The sequence below is a fragment of the Fundulus heteroclitus genome, chromosome 5 (genome assembly GCF_011125445.2).
Source record: "Fundulus heteroclitus isolate FHET01 chromosome 5, MU-UCD_Fhet_4.1, whole genome shotgun sequence".
NCBI lineage: Eukaryota > Metazoa > Chordata > Actinopteri > Cyprinodontiformes > Fundulidae > Fundulus > Fundulus heteroclitus.
Genome location: NC_046365.1, coordinates 17,143,381 through 17,169,612, shown reverse-complemented (window position 1 = coordinate 17,169,612; position 26,232 = coordinate 17,143,381). Strand labels below are relative to the sequence as shown.

The 26,232-nt window shown below is 39.8% G+C and overlaps 1 protein-coding gene across 2 annotated transcripts in view; it reads left to right on the top strand.

Annotated features, from left to right (window-relative positions):
- The first annotated feature begins 4,364 nt into the window (after nucleotides 1–4,364).
- The window catches only part of fbxo41 (F-box protein 41), a 71,803-nt gene continuing 49,935 nt past the window's right edge, over nucleotides 4,365–26,232 (top strand). Inside the window, exons 1-2 of one of the 2 annotated variants that reach the window (XM_012882224.3) lie at nucleotides 4,365–4,552; nucleotides 25,040–25,785. In XM_012882224.3, the coding sequence (XP_012737678.1) occupies nucleotides 25,237–25,785 (549 nt within the window). In that variant the 5' untranslated portion in view covers nucleotides 4,365–4,552; nucleotides 25,040–25,236. Of the gene's footprint in view, nucleotides 4,752–25,039; nucleotides 25,786–26,232 lie in introns of both variants that reach the window. The other variant, XM_036137035.1, reaches the window with a different exon arrangement.

The window sequence follows — 26,232 nt, the reverse complement described above, 5'->3', positions numbered from 1 at the left end:
GAAGGGGTGCATCAAAATACTTTATGAAGATAACAAGCCTTGATGTTTAGATTTAGATTCGGAGCCACACAATGCATTTTAGATATTTCTAAATACATAGTAAGATACAGAACAGTGTGACTCTAGTTTAACACAGCCCCGTTATCAATACCCGTGAGGTTTCACCCTCAGAATCTGGAGACCCGATAATTCAGCTAACACAAGAGATGAATGTTTAAAAGAGTTTATTTTAAAACTGGTGTTGCTGGAACAGGAACTAACTGGAGACCGTATCAGGATCACTGTAAAGAGGAGAGCAAGCTTAGTGGCCAGGGAATACTCAGTGAAAGTGTAGAGACACTGAATAATCTCTACTAACCTTTTCAGATGCCGGGAGGTTGCACTGACTCTGAAGATTGAACCAGATGGCTCTGTCTTGGGGATCTGAATGACTGATTTGGTTCTTGCCGATGTTAGGCAGGGCAAGCTCTAGCAGGGAAGGCATGGACTCACTCCGAATACCTTTATAGAGTAAGGACTCTTTAGTCAACGTGGTGCTTCAGCGGTTGCCATGATAAGTGCTGTCCGAATAGTGCAGTCAGTGAGGAAGGAGGCAGGAAAAGTAGCCTGTATGCTCTCTCCCCGTGGCTTGTTTTTTCTGGGAACCCTGCGTCGTCCCTTACTGTTGCTGACAACACTTTAAGTATCCCACAGTTCTTTGAATGACATGACGTATCAGCCCAGCACCCTCACGGAAATCAACAAAAATGTCTGATAGAGTTCTTACTGTTGATGCTGTGAAAGGTCAAGGAGCAGCAGCTAGAATCTATTTTTAAGGGTATTCGGAAGGAGCCATAGTCAGTTTGGGGGGATCATACACAGATGGACAGTCCACAGGGCAGAGATTTACAGAAGACCTAGGCAAGAGGGCAATTCGTGGTCCAGGCGAGAGAATTGGTAACAGGCGGCACACACACACACACACACACACACACACACACACACACACACACACCGCAGAGGTATCCAAGCGGGGCAGAGATAGGAGACAGGACCGAGGTCCAGGCTTGGTTCGTTACCGATTGACAGGAGAATCCAGACAGGGGCTAGGGGGGCAGGAGAAACAGGAAAAAAAACAGGTCAAACACGGGTGATCAGAACAAGGAACACTGGATCAGAACAAGGAACGCTGGATGGTCTACTCACACAATGGCTTTCAAGAATCTGGCGCTTACACACTGGGAGGACCAGGAATATATAGTGCTCCTCCCAAGTGCAACAGCTCCCGGTAATCAGAGCTGTACTAATTGCAGGTGAATCACAGGAAACAGGAAATTATGTCATGGGACTGCAGCATCTCGGCAGGAACAGGCCAGAACCATTACAATACCTTCTTTTTTCTTGTGACGGTCATGGATGGTCAGTGCCTATTTCCAGTGTTTGATGGGTACGTACACCCTTAACAGGTCAAAATGAAAACTGATACAGAGGTCTACAGCATCTCCTGGTCAAAACCACAAGACTTTACATTTTAAAGAGGCTTCCAACTATCCTTTTACACATTAGCACAGAGATGATTTAACCGAGTAGGCCATTGATGTCTTAGAAACAGACATCAATGGTCTTTTGTTTTTTAATTATATATTTTTTAAAAACCTATATCTTTTTAGGAAGTCCAGAAAAAATAAAACATGTTGTTAGTTGTGCTAGACTTGCAGGTGACAGTGGTATTTTAAAATGGTTTCTGTCAGTGTTAGGCTTTTTTTTTTTTAACTTGAAGCATATCACGTTTTGGTAAAAAGAGTCATTTGGTAATTCTGGTGTTTCAACCTCTACTTTCTTCATTATTTTTTTTGCTGTTGTTTTATTTGTTTTGTTTTTGATGCCAGGTTCTTAAGATGTAAGGAATGGAACCTTAAAAAGGGGCACAGTGTCCTGTGTCCCCTTCGTTCTGGTCCCAAACCTGGATAAATGCAGAGAGTTGTGTCAGGAAGGGTGTAAAACCTTTGCAAACAATAAGATCATCTGCACACCAAAGACAAATGACTTGCTGGGGCGACCACTGAAAGGGAAAGCTGAAAGCTTTTTAAAATCTTTAACACATTCTTGCTGTCTCAGGTGTCTCATGTTCTTGATTCTTTTTGTGTTAATATTCATGAAATTCTAGTCATTTTTGTATCTTCCCGTAGTTGGCATTACCTTTTCTCTGGTTTGTATATTTTAATTTTTCTGCATTTCCTTCAGTTTATGTCTTTAAAAATGTTTATTTCCAATGTATTCTTGCTTGGTATCTCTTTTTATTGTATAAAGTCTATTTCTCAAACAATAGTCCTATTATAATCTGCCAAAACATTTAAAGTATGATAAAACTCCTGCTCTATTGCTTTTCCTCAGTGATCTAGCCATAGACAAAGTTCATCACACCTCAATCCCAGCAATCCCAACTGCCTTGATAATTGAATCAGGCAGCAAACAGACCAGAAAACACCAGTTTGTCTCTCTTTTAATGTAATGCAGGAGGAATATCTCTCTGTCTCTTCTATCTGTGGTGGGCAGATGTAATCGATCCATCTAAAATATCCTCCTCCTGATGAAGGAAAGCTGGACTGCTTTTAAGGACTCTGCCTCCTTCCTCTGCCTCTCCTCTGGTCTCTGATTATGGCAAGCTGTCTTATGATGTATTTCTTAGAGAACTTCAAATCAAATATTCTCCGCTCTTTCCTGTCAAAAGAAGTATGTCAGCTTGCATTCGTCCTGTCAACATTCAGCATTTCAGATGTCTCAAGTATTGTTCTTTTGGGAACAAATGACACAAATGTCTCATTGCTGGGTATTAGACTTTGAGCTCGGGATATTCTGAAATACAGTCCAATTCAATACATTAAAATATGCCTTCTGATGAGGGAGGGTTGTTTTTCAGATTAAAAGTAACTTGAAAAAAACAACAACAACCCTTAAAGCGGGTATTAAGCATACTTTTCATCCAGCTCACATTTCTGTCTCATTTTTAAATAGAATTCGCTCTATGCTAAAGGAAAAGTAAAGAGTTAATGGCAGAACATCTTCTTTAGCGGATACATCTAGGAGAGAAGCACAATTAACAGATAAGCTCTAAGCAACCTTTGAAGTCACACAGTTAGTTGTGGCAACAAACAGTGAGGTACACCAAAAGTCCTTCGTTTGGGAGACAGATTTGTGTTCAGTAGGCAGCGAACATGAAGTCATTGGCAGCAGCGACTCAGCCAGTGCCCTCTCACGGAAAGTGTCACACCTAAACAGAGCACCAGATCAGATGTAGCTTCTATGAAGAGAAAAATAAACATGGAAAATAAATTCAAAGGCACAAATAACAGCACATACTGCAAAATTGTATAGTGATAGAAGAAAGTAGCAGAAATATGAGAAGTATATGCAGATTACTATTACTATTACTATATTAGGTGTCAAGTAACTAAGTGCACATACTTTGTTGCCTTACTTAAGTAGAAATTTTGGTAATTTATACTTTACCGGAGTAGTTATTTTTTCAATCTACATTTTACTTCTTTTTCATACATTTTCATGCAACTATCTGTACTTTCTGCTCCTTACATTTTGAAAGTAGTCTCATTACTTCTATTTTATTTCAGCTTGTTTTCGTTCTGGCTCAGCAAAAAACAAAAACAAAAAAAAATTCCTGTAGCTACTTTTGGATGCTAATTTACATTCCAATATTAACAACTAAAAGGTTATTGATAATATGTCTCTGAAGTTTGACATTTTGCACTTATACTTATATGCAACCAGACATCAGATTTTCTGCTGTTGATGCTCACAATTGCACCTATATGGACCTTTAATATATTTGCATTATACTAAATGGTTCGTTTTCAATGGTCATGAGCATGAAACAGCCAATCCCAACTTTTTTTGAAACATTAATATCATGCTATACGATCATAGAAATAATGGCCTGAAATATGTGAATTATTTTTCAAACATATACACATAAAAATACACAAAAATACACATATTTAAAACATATTTGAGATGTGTGTATTTCAAATACACATATTAGTAGTGCATTGTAGGCCCCTGTGGTGTGGGATAAGATTTTGTCCTTAGTGGCATTTCTTTACTTAAATTACTTTTATTTTAATGCTTTAACTGGTTTTGAATTCGGTACCTTTATACTTTTAATTGAGTAAAAAGTTTGAGTTGATACTTCTACTTCTACAGAAGTATTTTTACTTGATTCACACAACAAAACATCAGAGTTTTATCTATTTGGAATGGTTTGAATCAAAGGAAAAATAGACAGATGAACTCTTTCAGTTCCGGGTGTGACAAATTAACTAAAAACTAGTTACTGTCGAGGCTTAACTTGAACAGCGCTGGATGTCACGCTTTGCTGCGTGAACGTGGCGTCGAGGTGGATTAAATCCTAAAACGGCCTGCCTTACCTCGGGTCTGGTCCTCCTCTGCAGGCCTTACCGCTCTCTGCTGCAGAGAAGGGGCTTCGTGACGTCACTGGCGGCTCCAGCGGCTCGTTGGTTGGAGCAGGGGGGGAGAAAAATGGGGAGAAGATTGTGAGGTGAGTAGGATGCATGTTTTCCTTCTCCTTGCTAAAACCTCGCTGCCTCCTCCATCGTTGACACCGGGTGCGGGTTTGGTAGCCGTCGGCCCCCTTCACGCCGCCGCTGCCTCTGTGCAAGGCTTTGATTTGCGGCGTCCTGTCCAGCGATGATCCAAAGCCGCTGCGAGGACCGGGGAGAGGATCAGGGACACGCCAGGTTGTCGCCCTTTTTTTTTTTTTGGGTCTCTCTCTCTCTCCTCCCAGGGGAGCGCAGCCTGCTGCGATCAGCATGGCTGTGAATTAACCTGCCTGCCGGCCTGTTTGCGCGTCCTGTCATTACGGCGGCTTTCTGCTGTAGCATCAGGGAGGTGATGCCGCTCGTCCACACCCACCCGATCGGGCTGCTTGTGATTGATCTGTGTGCAGTGCAGATATGAGGATCGATGGGTGTGTGTGAGTGTAGTTTTTTTTAAAAAAAACCACTGAATGTGGCAGTGTTTACCCTGAGCCGTTTAGCTGCTGTCAGTCTGTTCACAGGGGGGACTGGGGCCGGTCTGCACGGCCTGTGCGCTGGTAGGAGGAGGACTTGATCCTCTGCACAATATGTGCAAGTTTAATTCTGTGCATCAGTTTGACGTCGCACTTTGTACACTCGTTTTTCGGCTGCTTTATCCCCAACGTGAGCCATTGTCGTTGACATGGATAAAAAGAATAACAAGACTGCAGGACTCTGTGATATTCGTACTGTGATTCTCCCACGGGACTCCTCACACTGTCCCAGTCAGCTTTTGGCTGTTGGGGGTTACACACTATTGATAAATGAACAAGCCAAGCTGCTGGAGTTTCGGAAACCGTCATATGACTAGTGGGCCTTAAATCCCTCTGTGGGAGAAGTCACACTTACACAAAAGTCGCAGTATTCCTGCAGAAAACAAAAGGGAATGCTGCAAAATCTATGCTTCAGCTCAATGGTGGCTTTGGTTTTGGGCCCTATAAGCAGTTGCCCTGGGGGTGGTGTTACAAACAGGGGTGCTCAAGCACTATATATATATATATATATATATATATATATATATATATATATATATATATATATATATATATGTGTGTGTGTGTGTGTATAAAACTTAACTTTCAATTGCACCTTAAATAAGGGTCTTTTTATTGCTTTTGCAATCAATGAGGAGCTGGCACGCTCACAGCCTGCCGTCTGCTAAGAATAGGGGGACTATTTTACGTGCCATGTGCTGTGGACTTCGCTGCATTTTATCCTGTTCCAGAATTCAGATATTTTCGAGCACTTTGGTGGGAGGGGGTGCAGCAGAAGGAGGGCCTTGCCTGGAGCGCCATTTATGCAAAAAGGGCCACTGCTTCAGGTCAAGATCAAACCAGATGTGACTGTAAAATAGGTAAAACGTACTGTGTGCACCACGGCAGGACACAACATACATGTATGCGTGCAGAACCTCAAATAAACGGGTCGTTCACCGGCCTTAGAAAGACTTGAACCTGTTGTGCCATGAAAACCTCTCTGATGATGCAAATATTGATAACATGAGGCATTTGGACAGGAATGCATTTCTCTCCCTCTCTTTACTTACCGTTCAGCAGCTGGATGTCTTATAGCCAACCGTATAGATCAAACTGCGATGGAGCCCTAATTCATCCAAGCATGTCAAACGTAGCCGCCTGGTTGTGATGTTTAGCACTAGCAGATGAATCTTTGGACCAGAAACGTATGGCGTAGGCAAGATCTGGACCTCTTTGTGTAAACTCTGTAACCACTGCATTTATTATTTTTTTGTTATGACTGCATGCGGTTACAGTGCCTCATATTCACTACCCCTCGTTTTAATTCGCCTCCAGACACAAACTTCAATGTATTTTATTGGGGTTTTATGAGCTAGACCAACACAAGCCAGCCCACAATTATGGAATGAGGGGAAAAAATCTATACTGTATGATTTTCTAAAATTCTTTTAAAGAAATACTGGAAAAGATTAGAGGCTATTTGTATTCAGTATCGTTTACTCTGATACTGCTAATTAAAATCTAGTGCAGGCAATTTGTGTCAGAATTCACCTGATACACAGAGCTCACCTCTGTTTATAGTTCTATGAAGACGTTTAAAGCAGTGGGAAATTATTTTATTTTGTATATTTAAAATGATATTGTTTTATTTTGTATAAAACAATATCACTAACTTTGAGAATTAATCAGAAGTGTTAACTTTAGGAGAGCAGCAGAGATCCATAGCTCAAGATCGGAGAAATGTTTCAACAACACATCTATTTGTCACGCTCTCTTGTGGATGGAAAGCTTCACAAAGTCTCATTTACAGTTTGCCATGTAGCCATGTAGAGGATACTGCACATATAGAAAGCTGAATCTTTTGGTCTATATGTAAAAACCTATAGTTGGTAGAAAAATATCCCTTTACTGCACCGTGGACTCACCATCCCCACTGTGAAACATGGTGCCGGCAGCATTATCCTGTGGGTATTGCTTTTCTGTTCTCTGCTGGGTCATGGAAGCTGATCCGAGTTGTTTGTAGGCTGGAGAGAGCTAGAAAAATGACAACTATGAGGGGATGGCTCACCTTCAAGCAGGAGAATAGCGAGGAAGACATAGAACGATTCACAGTTCGGAACTAAATCCAGTTAAGAATCTGTGGCAAGAATTAAAAACTGATTTTCTCAGATGCTTCATCCGATCTGGATGAGTTTGAGATATTTTGCAAAGAAGAATGGTAATATCAATTAAATCTCTAGATGTGCTGCAGCTCCGACGGCTACAAAATCTGGTTCTACAACGTACTGGCTCAGGGAGCAGAGCTTATTAACTAAGAGTTCTTTAGTTGAGAAAAACCCAGTAAGCTTTTCTTTCTGCTTCACGCGTATGCACTACTATGTGTGAGGTCTTTTATGGAAAACCTCATTAAAACATAATGAAGTTGGTGGTTAGAACATTGAAAAGATGTGGAAAAGCTATAACCTGCATACCTGCGGCCCAGTTTGATGTAACCTGTTTTGAACACATCTCCCATTCATAAGACGTGAGCCGTTTGCGCCCAAATCCAAGTTTCCTTAAACTTTCAACCTTATTCTGATGTTTAGTCTCTGAGGATTGATTTCGAAGATGGAGAAAACAAACATTAGGAGATTGAGACCACTTTGTGCACCTCTGTACCTGACGCACATGTTATTTGTGTCATGTTTTGTGTTAAGGTTCTGACCCACATACAAGGAAACTGCCAGGAGACAACAATCAAAGTTCAACAGTTTATTCAACAGTTTATAAAAAACGAATGCCGGACTAGAAAGTTATGAGATGACAGCTGAGGGTTAACCTTACTGGTTATGAGTGGAGTTTGAAGTCAGGGAGGGGGAAGCAGAGTCCAGTGGTGGAGCGTTGGCGGGCGGACAGGTTATGCTGGAAGCATGAGGGATAGAGGAACCCCGTACCCTAACCTTAGAGGTTAGGGTACAAGGAGATTTGAGCTTTGAATCCAGGAAGGAAGCAAAGAGAACAAGGTCCAGGGGAGAACTCAGGATCTAACCACAGAGGAAGGCAGTGAAATCAGGTTTGGCATGAGCAAGGAGACACAAGGAAGTAACTTAGAGCAATGCTCAAATGGGCTAGAGGTGCCACATAGGTTGTACACTCAGGTGTCAAATGACCTGCAGCCAGCTGCGCTAAGCTCCAGGAGATGAGGTTGACTAGACGCAGGTGAACTGGAGTGAAACGTTCATCTCCGCCCGCCAGGGAAACCTCTAGCTGAGATAGAGAGAGAGAGAGGAACACCTCACAGACACAACAAACCAATACCCCCAATCATTTTATTGTTGTTATGGCTGCCTGTCATTATGTCTCCACTTACTCTCAGCAATTACATCAATTATAGACTATTTTTTATGCACAGCTGCCTCTGGCGCCCCGCAGACTGCTCCTTGACTGTAGCATCTGGTTGTAAAAGGAATGTCCATCCAGCCATCATGTAAAGAGGAGGGATCAGGCTCCTGTGCCAGGCCTGGGTTAGTCAAAGACTTTCAGAAATGCAGGATATGAAACTGCCTGGGGTTAGAACAAACTGTCCCCATCAAATATGTATTTTTATTTTTAACACGGCGTATTAAATATTCCTTATGTTCACAGTGTCTAAAAGCTACCGTAATTTAAATAAAAGCGTGCGTGTGACATGAGGCGCTAAGGATGCATCTCATCCTGCTCCGGTAGCACGGGGTGACAGATGTGCAGTAGATGCGCACACAGCTTCGATAACTTCTGTGCAAATAAGCAAACTAAATATAGCCGTATCCAACAAATGTGATGCGTTTCGGAGTCTAAATGATCAAAGCGGGGACCACAGCTTCTTCTCTTCTGCTGGAATACTTTGTTCATCTGGATATAGTCGAGTGTCATTTTCTCAGTGAACAACTGTCTGGATCAATAGGAGACAGTGGTGAGCCAGAGGATGAGTCTATGCGATAACTCAGATTCATCAGCATATTGGTGAGTCTGGTTTGGTGTCTGAAGCTTTTTCCTCTTCTGGTACCAAAGCCAGGCTAGGCTAACCCTCTTTTCTAGAGAGGATTTTTATTAATCAAAAGCGTGTTTATTTTCCTTGGTTATTATTCACATCAATGAAGATGTGTAAGTTGGGACAGTTTTGTCATTTTTATATGGATAAGAATATTTCAGAAGCTTTATGTTTGATTACACAGAAATGTTCTGATAACACATTTATGGAAATTGCTATTAACTTTGTTCTGGTCCTAGACACGAATCCAGAATTAGTTGGTTTAGCTCAGCTGATGGCAGATTTTTGTGCCAATCTTTGTGTCTGGAGCTGCTGTAACTTCTGACCCCTAAAATAACAATTTGAGAGACTTATGCCCCGTCAATCTCTGCTTGAAATTTACAATCACTATTTAAATAATTATAGACTGATGATTACAGGAGAATTATGCTATTGGCCATTATTCCCAAAGTGTTTTGAGATACCATGGATGATTTCTATTATAGGTTGCTTAATTGCAAGACTCCTGGATTGGTGTCGAAACTATTTCAGAAAAACAAAATGAGTGACAGTTCGGCTGCCTCCAATTTAAGCCTGTATGTGGTTAAACACTGGTTAACAATCTTAAACAGTTGTACAGAACTATTTCCACCCAATTCTTAAAATGTGCTTGTAGGAAATCTAAAACTGTGCACAAAAAGATTTGCTTTACTAACATTTAAATGGCTAATTGCTTTATAGATGTACTATTGATCCATTCAGACCCACTAAATATTGATATTGTTAAAGTTTTTAATGAAATATGAAACACATTTTTCTCTCTCTTTTTTTTAAGCAACCAAAATTGTTTGCCAATTATTCCAAAGCTCTAATTATTTTTGTGAAAATAAGAAGAGTTAGTAGTACAAGTACTGCTATTTGAAGCCATGACATTTTCGTTCTTTAGTCATTCCCTTATTTTGATATTTTACTAAATCTCATAATTTTGGCTTCAAAATCGAGGAAAGTGTTACGAGATGTAAGACGAGACTAGATCATTTTTATTGAGATGGTCTATGTTGTGTTATTATTATACTTTTATGGATACCAGATGGTTATTTTCCAGCCGTTTCTCATATTTATCTACAACTGTTTGTTAAAAATTTTTTCCCTGCAGAGACATTTGAGATAAAGCTTTGATTCAGAGATGCCTTTTTATTATTACTTTATGATAAGAAAAACATAGTTAGATAAGTATTGTGTATTGCCATTCAGCCTAAAAATATGAAGATGTTATTTTTGGTCCATATCGCCCAGCACTACTAGAAAGTATTGTGTGTGGTGGAAAACCAGAACAGAATTTTACCCATAACACACCAGCCCTACCATGAAAAACATGCTGGTGGCAGTGTCATGCTGTGAGGATGATTATCTTCAGGGTCCTCTAGAAAAATTGCTGGAAGGCTACAAAACACATGAGACTGGGGTCCAGGAGTCTACGGACACTCTCCATAAGATCTGACTAACCTTGAGCTGTTTTGCAAACAAGAATGGGGGGAAAATGTCAGCGTCTAAATGGGCGAAACTGGTATACACATACAGAAAAAGACATGCATCTGTGATAGCAATGAAAGGTAATTCTTAAAAATATAACCTTAGGGGGCCTGAATATGGCATGGCATTCCAAAAAAAAGTAAAAAACAAAGCAACTGGACTTGTTTTCCGTAGTTGAAGACGTTTCGCTTTCTCTCCAGGAAGCTTTCTCAACTCATAAAGTCTGGAGTAATGTGGAGTACCAAGCTTTATACTACTGCCCAAAACAAAGGCCTTGTAATGGCTTAGATAACATGCAAATTCAACCAGACTTTTCTAATTGAGAAAGCTTCCTGGAGAGGAAGTGAAACAAAGCAACTACGGAAAACAAGTCCAGTTGCTTTGTTTTTTACTTTTTTTGGAATGACCATGACCTGGATGACTGAGAACCTTCACCAGCATGGCATGGCATAATTTTTTCATTCCTGCTTGTAAGGAAATAAGAAAATATGTTTAATTATTCTTCAACTTCACATTTATGGACTACTTTTAAAAGGTTTTCCAGCAGTTTTGTGGCACTATTTGTCCTAATTCATTAAAAGCTGGACAGAAAAAAAAAGACACTGCTAGAAGGGGAAGACATTCAGTAAATGGCCCGAGTCAGGAATCGGACCCGGGACAGCTGCATCGGGAACTATACCTATGCACTACTTTAGGTTTGTCTATAGCAAAAGATTCCCATTAAAATACATTACAGTTTATGATTGTAAAGGGACAGAAAAATTAAGAACATCAAGTATGAATACTTTTGCCAGGCTCTGTGTGCCTTTTGTAACGATTCACCTGATGTTTTCTAATCTTTAATAGGATCTAGAACAGTTTACACCGTCATGATGATAGGTCGATTCTTCAAATGCCGGGGCGGTCCAAAATACCTCTGATAGATCATATTATGAACAAATATCCTCTGGAGATCCCCTGGGAGTTTTGGTTCTGGGATGTCAGACTGTCTGAGCCCTCTGGGTCTGAGTTTCCTGCTGGCGTTGGTTTCTGGGAAGTTTGGAGACCAGATCGACTGTTGAGCCTGGGTCCCCTTCCTAAGCAGGTTCTGCTGCTCTGGACCGGGAGCTGTTCCCATCTAGATGATAAGTTCAGAGATTTTTAGTTCGTTAACAAGTGTGAGAATAACATTCATGCGACTTTTCCCCGCAGAACACTGGGAAATGAATAGCTCAGTAGGGCATCTTACTTTATCTGCCATATTGTTAACTCTGATCAGTTTAATTTGGCCTGTGTAGCTCTTTTCTGGCTGTGGTAATGTCACAGGAGACACCATTTTGTGTTGAGTGCAATGTTTAGTTTTGAACCAAAGGAAGTGAATCTAATATACCTCGTGTTTGATTTCATTACACAAGAGCATTCGGTGTGAGTTTTTAGTGTTGTCAGAAAGAAACGGGTTTGGATTTTTCACTATGTGTTTCTTTTGTTATTTTCCGTTATTGTGCCATGACTGAAACTCTGCAAACATTGTATCTCCCAGTGCCACCAGCATCCCAAAAAGCACAAACCGACAAAGTGCTTTTGTTGCAACTTTGCATTCAGCTAGAAAGGTGTTTTAAAAAATCTCCTCTATACCTTTGAAAGGTAGCCTTTTGTTTTTGCAACTTTCTCTTTAGCTGATATTCTCTCCATATGTGCAGGTCATTTTTACAAAGCTTTTGTTCCTCTCTTCTGATGCTGAAACCGGTTCTGTAAGAAAAATGGGGCTGTACAAAAATTGCAGACATCAACATAAACCATATTTTAATAAAGCTCTTTAAAATCACATGGGATCTAGAGATGTATTAGATAATTTTCTGTTGAAAATCCAGCAGTAAAGGTTCAAAAAGACGCATATCATAGGGCTGGGCGATATGGCTTTAAAGTAAGATCTCGGATTTGTAACCGAATCCGATGAATCCACTTTCTTCCTTTTTGTTTCAAAAAAGCAAATTGTTGAAATTATTTTAAAACGTATTTTATTTCAATAATCTGATGTGGGAGTTGACCTGAATTCAATGTGCAACTTAATATGAGCTTTATAAAACAAGGTGGCCGGTCCCGCTACAGTAAATAATGAAAATATAACACAAAATATTTGCTGCTAGTTGTATTACACAGGCTTCATATGTGTAACTTCACACCAACTTAAAACAATAAGTACATGAATAAATTGAAGTGCCTCGTCTTAGGATAAAAAGTTTTAGTATTTTGACAATTTATTTACCTAAACATATATTCAACGTTGCATGCTATTGCCAAAAGAATTTCCCCTTTCGGGATCAATATAGTGAAAAGTTTCATCCATGCCCAGGATAAAGCATTGGCCAAAAAAACAACCAAAAAACATTTTTTTAAATCTTGATTTTTTTTTTTTTCCAAAATTAAATCTCCAGGAGGTGCAGATTTCAAATTAATCGGTAAAATCAATTTATCTCCCAGCCCTAGCATCTCTTTAAGTGCCACATATACAAAAAGTTTACCCTTTTATGATAAACCTTATCTGGATATTAAACAGCTTCCTGCTTTTACTGGGGAAGTTAGTTAGCGGACGGCATAAAACATGGCCTTAACTCCTCTGGGCATTAGCTATTGTTTAATGATACAACGATACATGAAGCACACTAGGCGATTATGTTTAGACGAATTTCTGTTTGGCATAAAAGTATTTTAGATTTTCATCTAGAGTGGATCAAATCCACTACACCAGCCTTATTAAAAACTACGGAACGGTCATTTAGTTTTGCACAAATGGGAAGCTTTGACGTGATTAGCGGCTGGCGATTAGCCGGTCGAGGTACTCACTAACTACTTGGAAATCGTTTGTATTGTGTCCGTCACTCTTTCGCTGCTTTTGTTTTGCACCCAGTAGCCTGCCTAAAGTGGTGGACAGTAAACATTTGTAAAGTGTTGCTGTTGTCTCGTCGGCAGACCCAACACGAACAACTTTACAATATCAGTCTCTTGTTATAGTCTCAAGAACAACCTCCTGTTTTACTTCAACATCAGCGTTTACATCATAGTTGCAGAGGTATGTTAAGCTTAAAACACTCACCTTCATATCTCAGACTCATAATAATATGATAATAACAACTACATTAAGCTTTAGGAGAGTGACAATGATGAGTAATAAGCCATTTTAATCCTGAACCATCTAGGGAAAAGCGCTCTAATTGCCCTCCTACTGTTGTTTGATCATCCAGGTCTTATGTGAATGAATGCCCTAAAAATTGGTTGGGAAATTCTTGGTCGTTACAATGACCATCAAGCACTTGCAAAAACTGGCAATAAATGTTTTACGGAAATAATTTAATTCAGCCACATTGGAGGTGAATTAGCATGAATGGTCTGTTTAAGGTCATGCCAATGCATCTCAACAGGTTTAAGTTTGAACTTTGACTAGGTTGTTGTTCCAATCAAAGAAGGACTTGCTATTGAGCTTCAGATTGTTGTTTTCTGTTATAACCCAAGTGGTCATCAGTGTTTTTTCCCCCATTGAATGACATTTCTATCCAGCTTCTTTCCTGTTGCTGAATCCTGAATAATGATCTTAACAGAGGCAAGACAGGCCTGTAGTGCTTTAGATGTTGTTCTGGGTTCTTTCTTAACCTCCTGGATGAGTTGTTGATGCACTCTTGGAGCAAAGTTGGTTGGCTGACCACTCCTGAGAAGGATCCAGCATCATTCAATGTTTTTTTTTTTTCCATCTGTGTATAGTGGCTCTCCCTATCCGCTGGAGTCCCAAAGCCGTAGAAAGGGCTTTGTAACCCTTTCCAGACCGATAGATGTCAATGTTCTTGATATATTTTTTTTCTTAGATTGAGGCATAACGTGCTGCGTTTTGAGATATTTTTAGTCTACTTCATGCTGTCAGACAGGTTCTGTTTAAGTGATTTCTTATTTATGCATCTAAGGCAGAAGCCCAGTGTATGACTACTGGTATTGAACTCAGCTTTCCTAAAAGAAATATAGCTAATCACTGGTTATTCACAATTTTGGTGATGGCAAGAGTGGTTCGTTATCTACAAAAGACCAGGTTGGTTTCAAAAGCATTTTGTTTCTTAATAAACTAAATTAGAATTTAAAAGCTGCATTTTGTAATTATTCGGGGTACCTGCATCTGTTATTAAATTTTGTTTGTTAATATGTAAGGCGCCAAGTACCATTTCACAGCACCGTAAGGAGGAATATTAGGGGTTTATTTGCTCATTTGTACCTTGCAGCCATCAATTTTCACTTTGAATGTGTTGAAATACTTTATACTGATGAATAACAGCAACCATAATAAAAATAAATCCTCAAGCAAGAAATTGCTGGTGTTTGTAGAACAAATAATCCTGTAAAAAACACACACACGGACACACAGAAAGGCACACATATACACAGGCCACTAGTGTTTAAAATCATATTGTAACGTTACACTTCCTCCGATGGAGAAATAATCTTCCAGGCTTCAGAGATTCAAAGGTTACTCTCTAAGACTACTGTATTATGGAGAGGACAAAAAGAGCTTTTACTTTAGCCATTTGTTCGTATAATCTTTTCTATAATGTAAAGTGAAATATCTTGGCAGCGGGTCAAAGCTCTGGAGGATTGTCATACATATCAAATTTCATATTAAAAAGGTCCACTGTTCTGCTTTTATGTATCAGTTGTACTAGAGAATACATCAGATAAGAGAATATTCCTATCCCGATCATTTTATTATCTTGAAATTGACTACAAAAAAAAAAAAAGAATTAGTGTGAGGGGCTTCATTTCCAAACTGGAAGAGCCAGCTGGGAAAACGGTTGCCGTTTGTGGGACGACGGTCGTGTCGCACCTCTCCATAAACGCTCGCCACCTCCGGTGTTGCACTGCAACGTGCCGGTAGAGAGCTGCAGCACGTCTGGGTGAAGCTTTGCAGGGGCCTGGCATGCTGGCTGTGATGCACCTTGAGTCACTTTCCTTCTCACACCCCCAAACAAAACAAATCTGTGTCAGAGAGCGCTGGCTCGCAGAAATAAATCTCACCTGACTGGGTGATGAAACTGCAGAGAGAGAGAGAGAGTGCTAAACGGAGAGTGTAGGAAACAGAGTGGCATAGCTTTCTTTTAACACCTACAATAGAAACCAAAGCAATAGGCTTTTGGCTAAATACGAGTAACTGTAAATAAATACAGCATTTCCTGGATACAATATAAGAAATATTACCATTCTTGTTATTGTGAGTTCACTTGAGCTACAGTATGATCCAGGGGTCACCAACCTTTTTGAAACTGAGAGCTACTTCATCAATATCGTGTCTTTGAACTATAAGAGTCCAAGCACACCTTAACTTTACGCAATATAAATATATTTTTAATGTTTTTTTTTTTCATTTTTAAATCTATGTAAAGTATGATTAAAAAGGAAGAGCAACTGAATAAAATAGCATTTTAAATGCAGCTCACTGGAAGGTTGTGCTATTTCTTTGAACAGGCTTGAGGGCACCACATGTGGTCCTGGGGGGGGGGGCACCATGCTGGTGACCCCTGGTATAATGAGATGCACAGGATATATTGGCAATTAATGTAAGATTATTGATTGTACAAAACTTTGAGTCAGAAATAATTTACGTACCTTTATTTTTGCAATTGTAAAGAAGAAAAGAGCTACTAAGTTCTCATCAAAGCAAGACATTATTAAGAGCTTGTTTTTAGTAGAGCCAATTTCAACATGGGTACAAATAGCTGTTGCCAAAAAGGGTGGAGGTTTCCTGCGGTAAATGAAGTTAGCAGAATAACATGGGGCTCAAAATAAAGGTCAAAATGTTTGGAAGGCTACTAAGTGTTTACCCAGACAATAAAGTAAAGTTCTAGGTCCTGAACACAAGTAAAGTGTTTAAAAGCATACAGGGACCAGTCAGGGAGAACGGGAACCTGCACCACTAACGGGGGCGGTTTGGGATCTTTTGGAAATTTTCTCTCCCTTTTAAATTTTCCTTTTTGCAATAACCTGAAGCACCTGACGATCAGAGAAGGTCCGGCTGTAAGGCGGGAGGGTTTTCTCTTTCTGTTCCATATTTGATTATGAAAACGCCTACCGTTGAGTTTTCAGTGAAAGCAGAGACAGCAGTGGTTTTCATGGTGTCAGTTTTGATTGTTAAAAAAAGTTTTGAATTTGAGGGGGGGGGGGTTAAATTGATGTTACTTAAGAAATTTGCGTTTGATCCAAATTAATTTGGCCTACTTCATGGGTTTATTGTAAATAAATGTCTCTAACACAGAGACTGCTGCTCCACGCCGCTTTTACTGGTGACAACCTTTACATTCTGCATTTAGAAAGAAATTACCCCTTTGTGTAATTTTACACTGCCATTCAAAGATGAAAACTGTATTCAGACTGTTTGATCAGAACGAATGTTTATCTCTTGATAAGCTACCGTCACATTGTTCTCAGAATATTTTATGCTGTTTTGTTGTTTGCTTTTTTTTTTAAATTACTCTCTATCTTTATGGATTCAGATAAATCTCTTTTTCTGGGCTTATCGTACTGAAATCCCGTTTCCAATTTAGCCTGTCCATCCAGTCAAAGCAAAAAGAAATGACTCCCTCTTTGAATCTATAGGGTATGACAGCATAATGATATTTTTCTTTACCGTCCTAGACTGATTTAGATCTAATTTAAAGGGTAAAAATCCACCAAAGGGATTTCACATTTTCAACAACATGAAGAAAATATGAAAAAGCTGCATAAGGAAAGTAAGTAAGCTGCTTTTATAGGATTGAAAGGTGAACTTAACAGAGACGGACAAAGATCTGGTGAGGGGAAGACTCCAGAAAAGTAATTTCAACTTCTCTTCATTTTCCTGTGCAGCTTTTTAAATGTTTGCGGGGATTTCCCCCTTTAGATTTGAAGTGGATCAGCCCAGAGCCTAAGTGGGCTCTGGTTCAACCTGTCAGCAAACACCATCCTCTTAAATGTCGATGAGTGAATTTTTGTGGATGAATGTGTGGTTTAGGGCTGGGCAATATATTAAGATTTTTAAAATATCGAGATATAAAAAAAGAGATATAACATGAGACTATATCATTTATATGTTTATTGTCTATGTTGCATAATAATTATACTTTTGTGTATTTTAGTAGGTTATTTTTCAGCTATTTCTCATATTCATCTACAGCTGTTTGTAAAAAAAAAAAAAAAAGGGGGCCTGTGAGACATTTGGGATAAAGCATTGATTCAGAGATTAAGTAATTTTATAATTACTTAATGGAAAGAAAAACACATTGAGATAAATATTGCGTATTGGCATTCAGCCTAAAGATCCTGAGATATTATATTTGGTCCATATCACCCATCGTTAGTGTGGTTAGTTAATTTAATTTTCTCTCTGTATGATAACTTTTTTTTAACTAAAACATAAATTTGCTTGCTGTTTAGTAATGACCCTGATGAAGGCCACAGGCAGAAACACGTTGATCGGCTAATAAAGTTGTCTCAGTTGTTGCTGGAGTCTATGCTTCACTTAGCAGTCAGGTGGCAGCTGCTAAAATCTACATAAGGGTGGGCGTAAAAGAACAGTGAAAGTCCATTCAAGTTGCCAAATACTTTAATGACAGGCAGGAATTTTAATGCTTGGCACCTGGAATGTTATAGCATACCATATGCTGTATCCAGGCTGTCCTATTTAGTTGTTATGATTGCAATTTGATACATTTTGAACCTCTAAAGGCTGCACATCAGTAATGGAATGGTTGTTTTCCAACAAATTTATGTTCTTCACTCGAAAGTAGAAAACAGGGCTGCGCTTTCTTTCAAAGAAAGTAATTATTTTTCCTCCACCAAAAAAAGAAATGTATATATATTTTTTGCATCTCTGATAATGTAATGTAAGTTTCTTACTTTAAAGTTAGACTTAGACCTATTGTGGTTGATTTCCAGGTTTTGCATATTGCATATTTCTAAGTGCAACTCTAATAAAATGTAATATTAGAGACTAAAACTTAAAAATGACTAGTGTGTATTAATAACATACTTTATATTGGAATTTGTCTTTTTCAATTTGAGTCATGTAGATATCCAGATCATTTATCTTAATAAATATAAAAGTGACATTGATTTGGGCCTCTGCAAATTAATACACCCAAGCACAGACAGGCAGGCTGTCAACCTGTCAAATGTACCGACAAAATGGAAAAAAGGAAGACATGAAACTCAATTAAATCCCACAGCATTTAGCAGCTATAACCCCCCGTGTCAGTAGTAGCCTTTTGGTTTGTCATGAAACTAGCAGAACGTCCAAACTTCTGTTTATTGTCGCGTAACTTGAGTACCTCCATACTTTGGCCACTACGACCTTTGAATAATCAGAAGAGCATCTGTAACCTGACTCATTAGTGAGTGATCAGTCTGTCTGCCACGCTTGTTTTGAAATGGTAGCACGGCCAGACCCAGCAGACTGTAGGGCAGGAACTATTAACACACTAAGCAATTTTGAGGAAAGCAGTTTTAACCTTTGTCAGGAATTTTAAGAAAATAATTAACATGAAATCATAAAAGTTAGATGTTGACAAGACCACCGGAAATGTAATGAAGACTATTGCAGACTGTTGCCAATCTTGTCAAGGGTGGACCTCTAAGCAAACTAATCCAACGGTTAGACTGTAAAATGCAAAAAAAAAGAAAGGTTTGACTTGTTTAGAAGATGTATGGCGGAAAAACTTAGGTGTCCAAAGCTTCATCCGAGTGATCCCCAAGACTTTTTGAGCAATATCTTCGGAAACAATGAGGTCAGCGTAGAGATGTTTGGCCATAATTGATAGGGTCGTTTTTAATGACAACGAAAAGCAACGTATCGGCACAAATATCTTCTATCACCTTTCAAGTATTGTTGTGTTGGTTTGATGAATTGGACCATAGATCACGCCATCTGCTGATGCTTAGCCTAAATCGGGTTATCAACAGAACAGATCTACGACAGCAGGACTAGCCCCGCCCCTTTCGTAGGATTAATTGAAAAATACTCACAAACTTCAATGAACATAAGCAATGTTGTAAAGAATGTTGCTTCACGTTCTTGGTTCTTAAGGTAGCTATATAAGTTATATTGCAGGGTATTTTACACATTTCTAGCCATTTAGGCTTCATTTTTGTTCAACACATGAATACAATGTGCAATGTTGAGTGATCCTTTCTATAAATCTGTGGTCTGATGTAAGATTAGAGCCATCCATCCATCCATCCATCCGTCCGTCCATCCATCCATCCATCCAACCACCCACCCACCCAAGGGCAATTGAGAGTGGCCAGTTAGTGTTACATGCATGTTTTTGGACCGTGAAAGGAAACTAGCGTACCTAGGAGAACCTGTAAACTCCATATAGAAAGACCCCAGACTGAGATACGAGACCTTCTTGGGGCACGGTAACAGTGCTAGCAACTGCAACCCAGGACAGCCCTTTCTTACCCTGTCCTGATGTAAAATCAAGAAAGTGTACTTTCTTTTTTATCAAGACTGTGACTTTTCATCTCTTTGTGCTGCTGCTAGGCCTTGATCCCCACTTTTATTTTCAGCAGCCTTCCCTGGGTGAGCTAAATGGATTGGGAGTTGACAATTTTCCAGGTCACAGCCCTCATGTACTCGTTTGCTGATAAAGAGACATTTATTGAACCTTTAATATCATCCGTGTCACTTGTGACCTTGCTGCAGGGAACAGGTTTTCCCTGTAAGTCTCTGTATGTCTTGATACATTTTATTGCTTGGTTTGACCATTAGACAGCTTGCAAGCTTTGACAAATATCTTTGTTTAAATATCCACAGAGCCTAGAAATGTTCTCGGGACATTTCTATTTGTGAGTAGTACAAGTTGGGAATATTGCTTGGTTTTTGTGTTTGCCCAAGTATTAAACAACCAGACCAAATACACACAAACTGTGTCATGCATTGGGGAGTTTTACCACCAGGTGGCTGCTTTGTGGGATTGTGCCATTTTTGTGCTTGTTTGCTTCTCAGATTAGGGCAACTGTGGCCTTGACGCAGTAAGAAATAGGCCTGTTATCAGTGCAGAGATTGAGCACAAATCGTTTTTATTCCATTTACTCAATTTAAAGGAGAGAAAAGATTTCAGTTTGTCTTTAAAGCATTTTGACTGTTCGGTTGCACCCAAGCTAAGCACTTCCTGGTGTTTTACAACAGAGTTAGAATAGTTAATGCCTGCAGCGTCTATGCCTCCTTCATATATCTGTGCAAGAATAATTGGAACAGTCGAGGAAAATGTAAAAGAGCTGCTGCTGCATCATTTGTCATAATATAAAGGAATACAGTGATCTGTAATGGTTTTGGGATGGTGATGCCTGCTGTTTGCAGCTTGGCGAATAGGTCTGTGAAAATCTGCCTGTTTAATATGTGGGCACATCTTGCCAGTTCACTCCCCGATCCAAACCTTACCAGACGTCTAATAACAGTCTTGGTCATTTCAGGGGATTTCCAGTCCATGAATGGCCTGCATCTGTGACTTGTCATTCAACTCTTAATGGTGGCTGTTTTCCTCATTCACAGCTGCTGTTGGAAGAGCTCAGACAAATCTCCACTGGTGCAGGCTCCAGTCAATTGCTGTTTCTACCAAGATTTAAAATGGCCAATCTTTAAATAAAAACAGCGCATGGTGAAACATTTGGGCAGTAGTTCTCAGGAGGGCCTTATGGGGTTGGATATGTTTGGTAGAAACAATGCAGGTTCTGGGAACTTGCGGTCATTTGTATTCTTTAGTTCATTTATTTTCAAACTAGAAACTAAATTAACTAAATGTCATTTTAGTCATATGTCTGCTATAATATATGAAATCCATATCATGCAACCAGCTTGATTTTCTTTTTTCCTGCTAAGTAAGGCTCCCATTTAACTGCATTCAACAAAACTTAAAGCTCCGTGAACATATTCTTAGAAAGGTTGTCTAACCTGTAGGAATGACCCTTACATATTGATCTTGTCTTGACTTTATTGGGAATCACAGATCCTCCACACCATAACTGAAGTATGATTCTGTTAGGTATTAAACTCTGTTTTATTGCCCGATGAAGGACTTGAAAATGCCTTTAATGGCCGAACCTTTGTGAATATTTTTAGGCAAGTCTATAAACCGTCTGTAACCTTTTACAAAATTGTTGTGGTAGAAACGGCATGTCTCTCCTCTGAATAATGAACAGAATTTACCTTGAAAACCTGCTGTGTGAAAGTATTTTCCCCTTCAGAGATGTCTTAATTTATTTATTTTTTGCATGTTTGCAAATCAATTTTAATATCAGACAAAGACAACCTTATATACAAAATCCAGTTTTTCAGGTGATCACAGAGAAGTATAATTATCAATATGCAGGGCATAGCTGCAGAACACCTGAAATATAACATCTCACTTAATATTACTTCCAACACTGCATAAAAGGAACTAAAAGTAAGTGAAATTTGCTTGAAATTAGTGTATTTGTCACTGATTTCTTCCAATAGAATGAGTATTTTTACCCCTTGATATACTGTACTGCACTTGAAATATGAAGATGGAGATGAGTTTTTCCTAGTCTAAGTGCAAAAGTCTTATCCCATTGGCATATTATTTTATCTATCTTCTCTAAACAGGGGAAAGTACACTAATTTCAAGCTAATTTTACTTTCTCTTTGTTCCCTATTTGCAGTGAAGCAGGCCAACTGTGGTATTGCACACTGCACTGACAATTGTGTTCCAATATGTTGCACAGCTCTTGTAGCAAGTCTAACAAAGCATGGACAGCACCAGTACGTTGGGTGGAGTTTATTACTCCAGACTGACCCAAAGAGACCTGCCGTCTCTAGCACAACAATTTTATAAAGGGTTACAAACGATTTATAGACTTGGGTAAAGATATTAACAAAGGTTCTAGCACTAAAGGCACCTTCAAGTCCTTTATCAGGCAATAAAACTGAGACTACCTCTGCAAATGATGGATTTAGGCACTGACTCACACCATATATGGGGCCTCGGGCAGAATCTGATTTGGGGCCCATCTCCCTGTCAAGATCGTTTTCACAACCGACGGCGTTTCAACACAGATCTGGTGAAATCTAGCAGAGGGCGACAAGTTTAACTGGCTGAACATAAAAGGCAATAAGATAATTGGCTGTTTTAGTTGGGACGTATTTGTGAACAGATCCAGCTCCAACATAAAGTAAAGATTAAACTCATGGCATCAGATTGTAGCTGTGTTAACAAATCAAAGAATGATTATTCTTTGCACTTTTAGAAAATAAACTTGTCACTTCCATTAAATCTTGGATTTAAATGTTAAACAGTTTAAAATCTTTTAATTTAAATTTATTTTTGAAACTGTCAAATCAGCATATAAAAATGTATGTTTTGGAGGCCCTAGTCAGCAGCAGCTTAGTTCACTTATGCCTTGGGCTGGACCAACACACTGCCTCCACCAAAAGCTGTTTGGCAACGAGGATTCGGTTTTGGAAGTTTTTCATGGGTGTAACCCACATACTCCGCTGTGCTGCTTGACCCACAAATGCCTTTTCCTGGCAGAACGTGGCACCATTTAAGGGGAAATAAACAGGCTTTCCACTGGCATAAGATTTATTGCCAAGAAAGATTGTTACAACAAAGGAAGACACACATTTCTGGACACAGGCTCAATAAAAAATACTTAATTCTAATAAATCATATGCTTTTATATCCAGCAGGTCCCTAAACTAAAAGCTCAGCTTTTTATCATTGGTGTGTTTTTGCCTGATCAGAAATGTGCTCTTTAGTTCGGGCTCCGTATGAGGGATCATTGGCTGGAGGAATTCCTGTTTCACCGGGGCTTTAGAGAGCTGGGTGATGAGCCGGAAACTGCATTCTGGCAGGACGTCGAAGACTTCTCATCTCAGTAAAGTATCATATAGAAAGGAGAAGTAGGAAAAAACATGAAATCATTTTGATGGACTGCAGTTCAGTTAATGAAGATGCATGTTAATCAATATCAAGATAGGATTCTTAATCTAGTGAGTTGTTGTTTGGCATGATGTCTGTGGCCTATTAACTAATTATTTTCAGATTTTTTTCAAAATGGGAGTACTTTATTTTTTTTTACACAGTGTACTGTTTAAGACTTACATGGAAGTGCTGGACAAAGCAAGAGCTCTTGAGACGTATGCCAATCCGATAAGGGACACATTTGTTTTTGTTTTTGCCTTAATGACATCTTGTTTGACCACGGAGGCTCAAGACAGAAAAATGATGTTGGCATGATTGAGCACTCTCCTAAATGGAGCCATTTCCATTTCCATGATCTACAGTTATCCTCTGGAAATGTAAGGACAAAAATCAGGAGTTTGACGTTTAACTCTAACTAAGGCTTTCATGTATCTGCTCGATTTAATTTGTAAGCTGTTATTGACTCTGAAGATATAAAATGGTATAAACAGTGATTGTTATCTGAACCCTGGACGTTCCAGTTGTTTTGAGAACGATTGTTTATTTCCGTCATTTGTAGCTGTTTGCTGATGATATTGGTAAAAGTAAAAGTAAAGCCTCTTTTTTTTTAACAAAAATAGAAAAATGTGTTGTTGTTTTTTAACAATGTTGATGTCAGGTAATGCTAAGGTTACAAGGGGGAATAACTTAGTATTTTAAACTAAAATCCACCACAGAAGATATTTTTATAAGATTAAAACTTTGAAAGCACAGAGAAATTGATGGGCGACAATGTTCAGCTTTACTAATTGTTTAGAAACTCAGAGACCGCATCTTTTTTTTTTTTCAGTCAGTGAATGCACCATACCTAAATGCAACCAAGGCTCTCCAACAACAACACTCCTTAGTGCGAAAGTCGTCACTGAGGGAAGAAAGCTCAAAGTTAGCTATTGTCCTCAACATTGAGCTGTTCAAAGAGTGACAAATTTGAAACATTTCAGAGCAACGGAAAAGCAAAAACAGTAGAAATATGTTAAGGGGCAAGTTCTTCACAGCACTTTAAAAAAAATTTTAATTACATTTAAAACCCTCTTGCCTTCTCACTGTTAGGGGTCATTTACCATATCAGAATGTCAGAGAAGAAACAGATGCTTTGAGGCAGGTTTTTAATAATTTAAAATAAAGATAAACGCAATGTGGAGATGGCATTTTCAATCCGTCTTTAGCATTTTATGTTAGCGGATAGCATCACTGGTCCAGTTAGCAGTGCATCTAAGTGTGCTTTCCCTGCAGAAAACAGACCCTAACTTTAACTCGCAGATTTATAAAAAAGAAGCCAACGTTTCAAAATCCAGCAGAGTTCGAAAGTAGCGCCTACATATGGTGCGTTCACTGATCAGGAGAAAGTTGGAATTTTAAGGTTCTGACCAGTCAGAACAACTCAAGCAGAAACTTTTCAGATTGTGTCCAGCGCCACTCACTGTGATCAAAATGACTTGATGAAGCTCTATAGCTGACTTGTGTGTCCCTGTCTCCCTGCAGGACCTCGCCCCTCCCTGTGCAGTCATGTGACTGACCTGGCTCTTCCATGTTAAGGTGGGATCAATCTGTCGTCCTCATGCTGACTAATCCAGGCTGCCCCGTTCTCACCGTGAGAGGTATGACCTCCGTGCCCTCATCCTGGCGCTGCCATCGTGCCGCATGAGCGCCCCCCTCCCCTCCCGCAGTTACTGCACGGAATGGCCTCTCTGGACCTGCCATACCGCTGTCCTCGCTGCGGGGAGCACAAGCGCTTCCGAAGCCTTTCGTCGCTACGAGCCCACCTGGAGTACAACCACACCTACGAGACCCTTTATGTCCTCTCCAAGTCCAACAGTGTGTGTGACGCCGCTGCTCTGCTGCCCCTAGTGGCCGAGGGCGCTCTCCTCACGCCAGCCAACAACAACGACCCGTTCGAACCGCTCCGGCCTTCAGCTCTAAAGGAGCGGCACTTCCCGTGCAGGGAGCTGCCCTGTGCGGACGACCTCAGCCTGACCCCGGCTAACTCCAACTCTGCAGCCAGGTACATTCCCAATGTGGAGTTCCCCCTGGGGGAGATTTTTATGAAGAAAGCGATGACATCCACAGATCCGGGCACCCATGGAAACCCCAGCACCGCCGTGGCCGTGGCTGCAAATGTGGCGGCTAGTGCGGTGGAGGCGGCGTATGAGGAGGGCCTGGCCAGGCTAAAGGCGCGGGCGTTCGAGCGGCTGGAGCTGGACGAGAGGCTGGAGAAGCTGTCGGAGGAGGTAAGTGGGATTGCCGCTGTTATCAGAATGAACTTTATCAGCACTCTAGTGGCCACGCACCTGCTCCCAGTGCAAGCCTGATTTCTGGAGGGGGTAGTTGCACAGTGCAAAAGCAATCAAGGGAAATACTTAAATCCCTTCCTCTTTAGGCTGGACATTAAACCATCAACAGCTCTTCTCCTGACACTCTTCTGCTTTTGAAGAACCCTGAGCAGACAGGAAACTAATGAGCTCATTAGAGCCCCACTATGAATGCCATCCAGCCCAGTCCTACAGGTAGCAAACTTAGAGCAGCTAATATGTAACCTGTTAGAGTCAAAGCATCTCCACACCTTTTAATAAAAAACTTTGATTTGGCTTTTGATTATTTTTTTTATTTCGGTTGTGTTAAATATTTGTTCACAACCCAGAAACCCCCAGCTTAAACCTCTTTTTTTATTTTGTCAT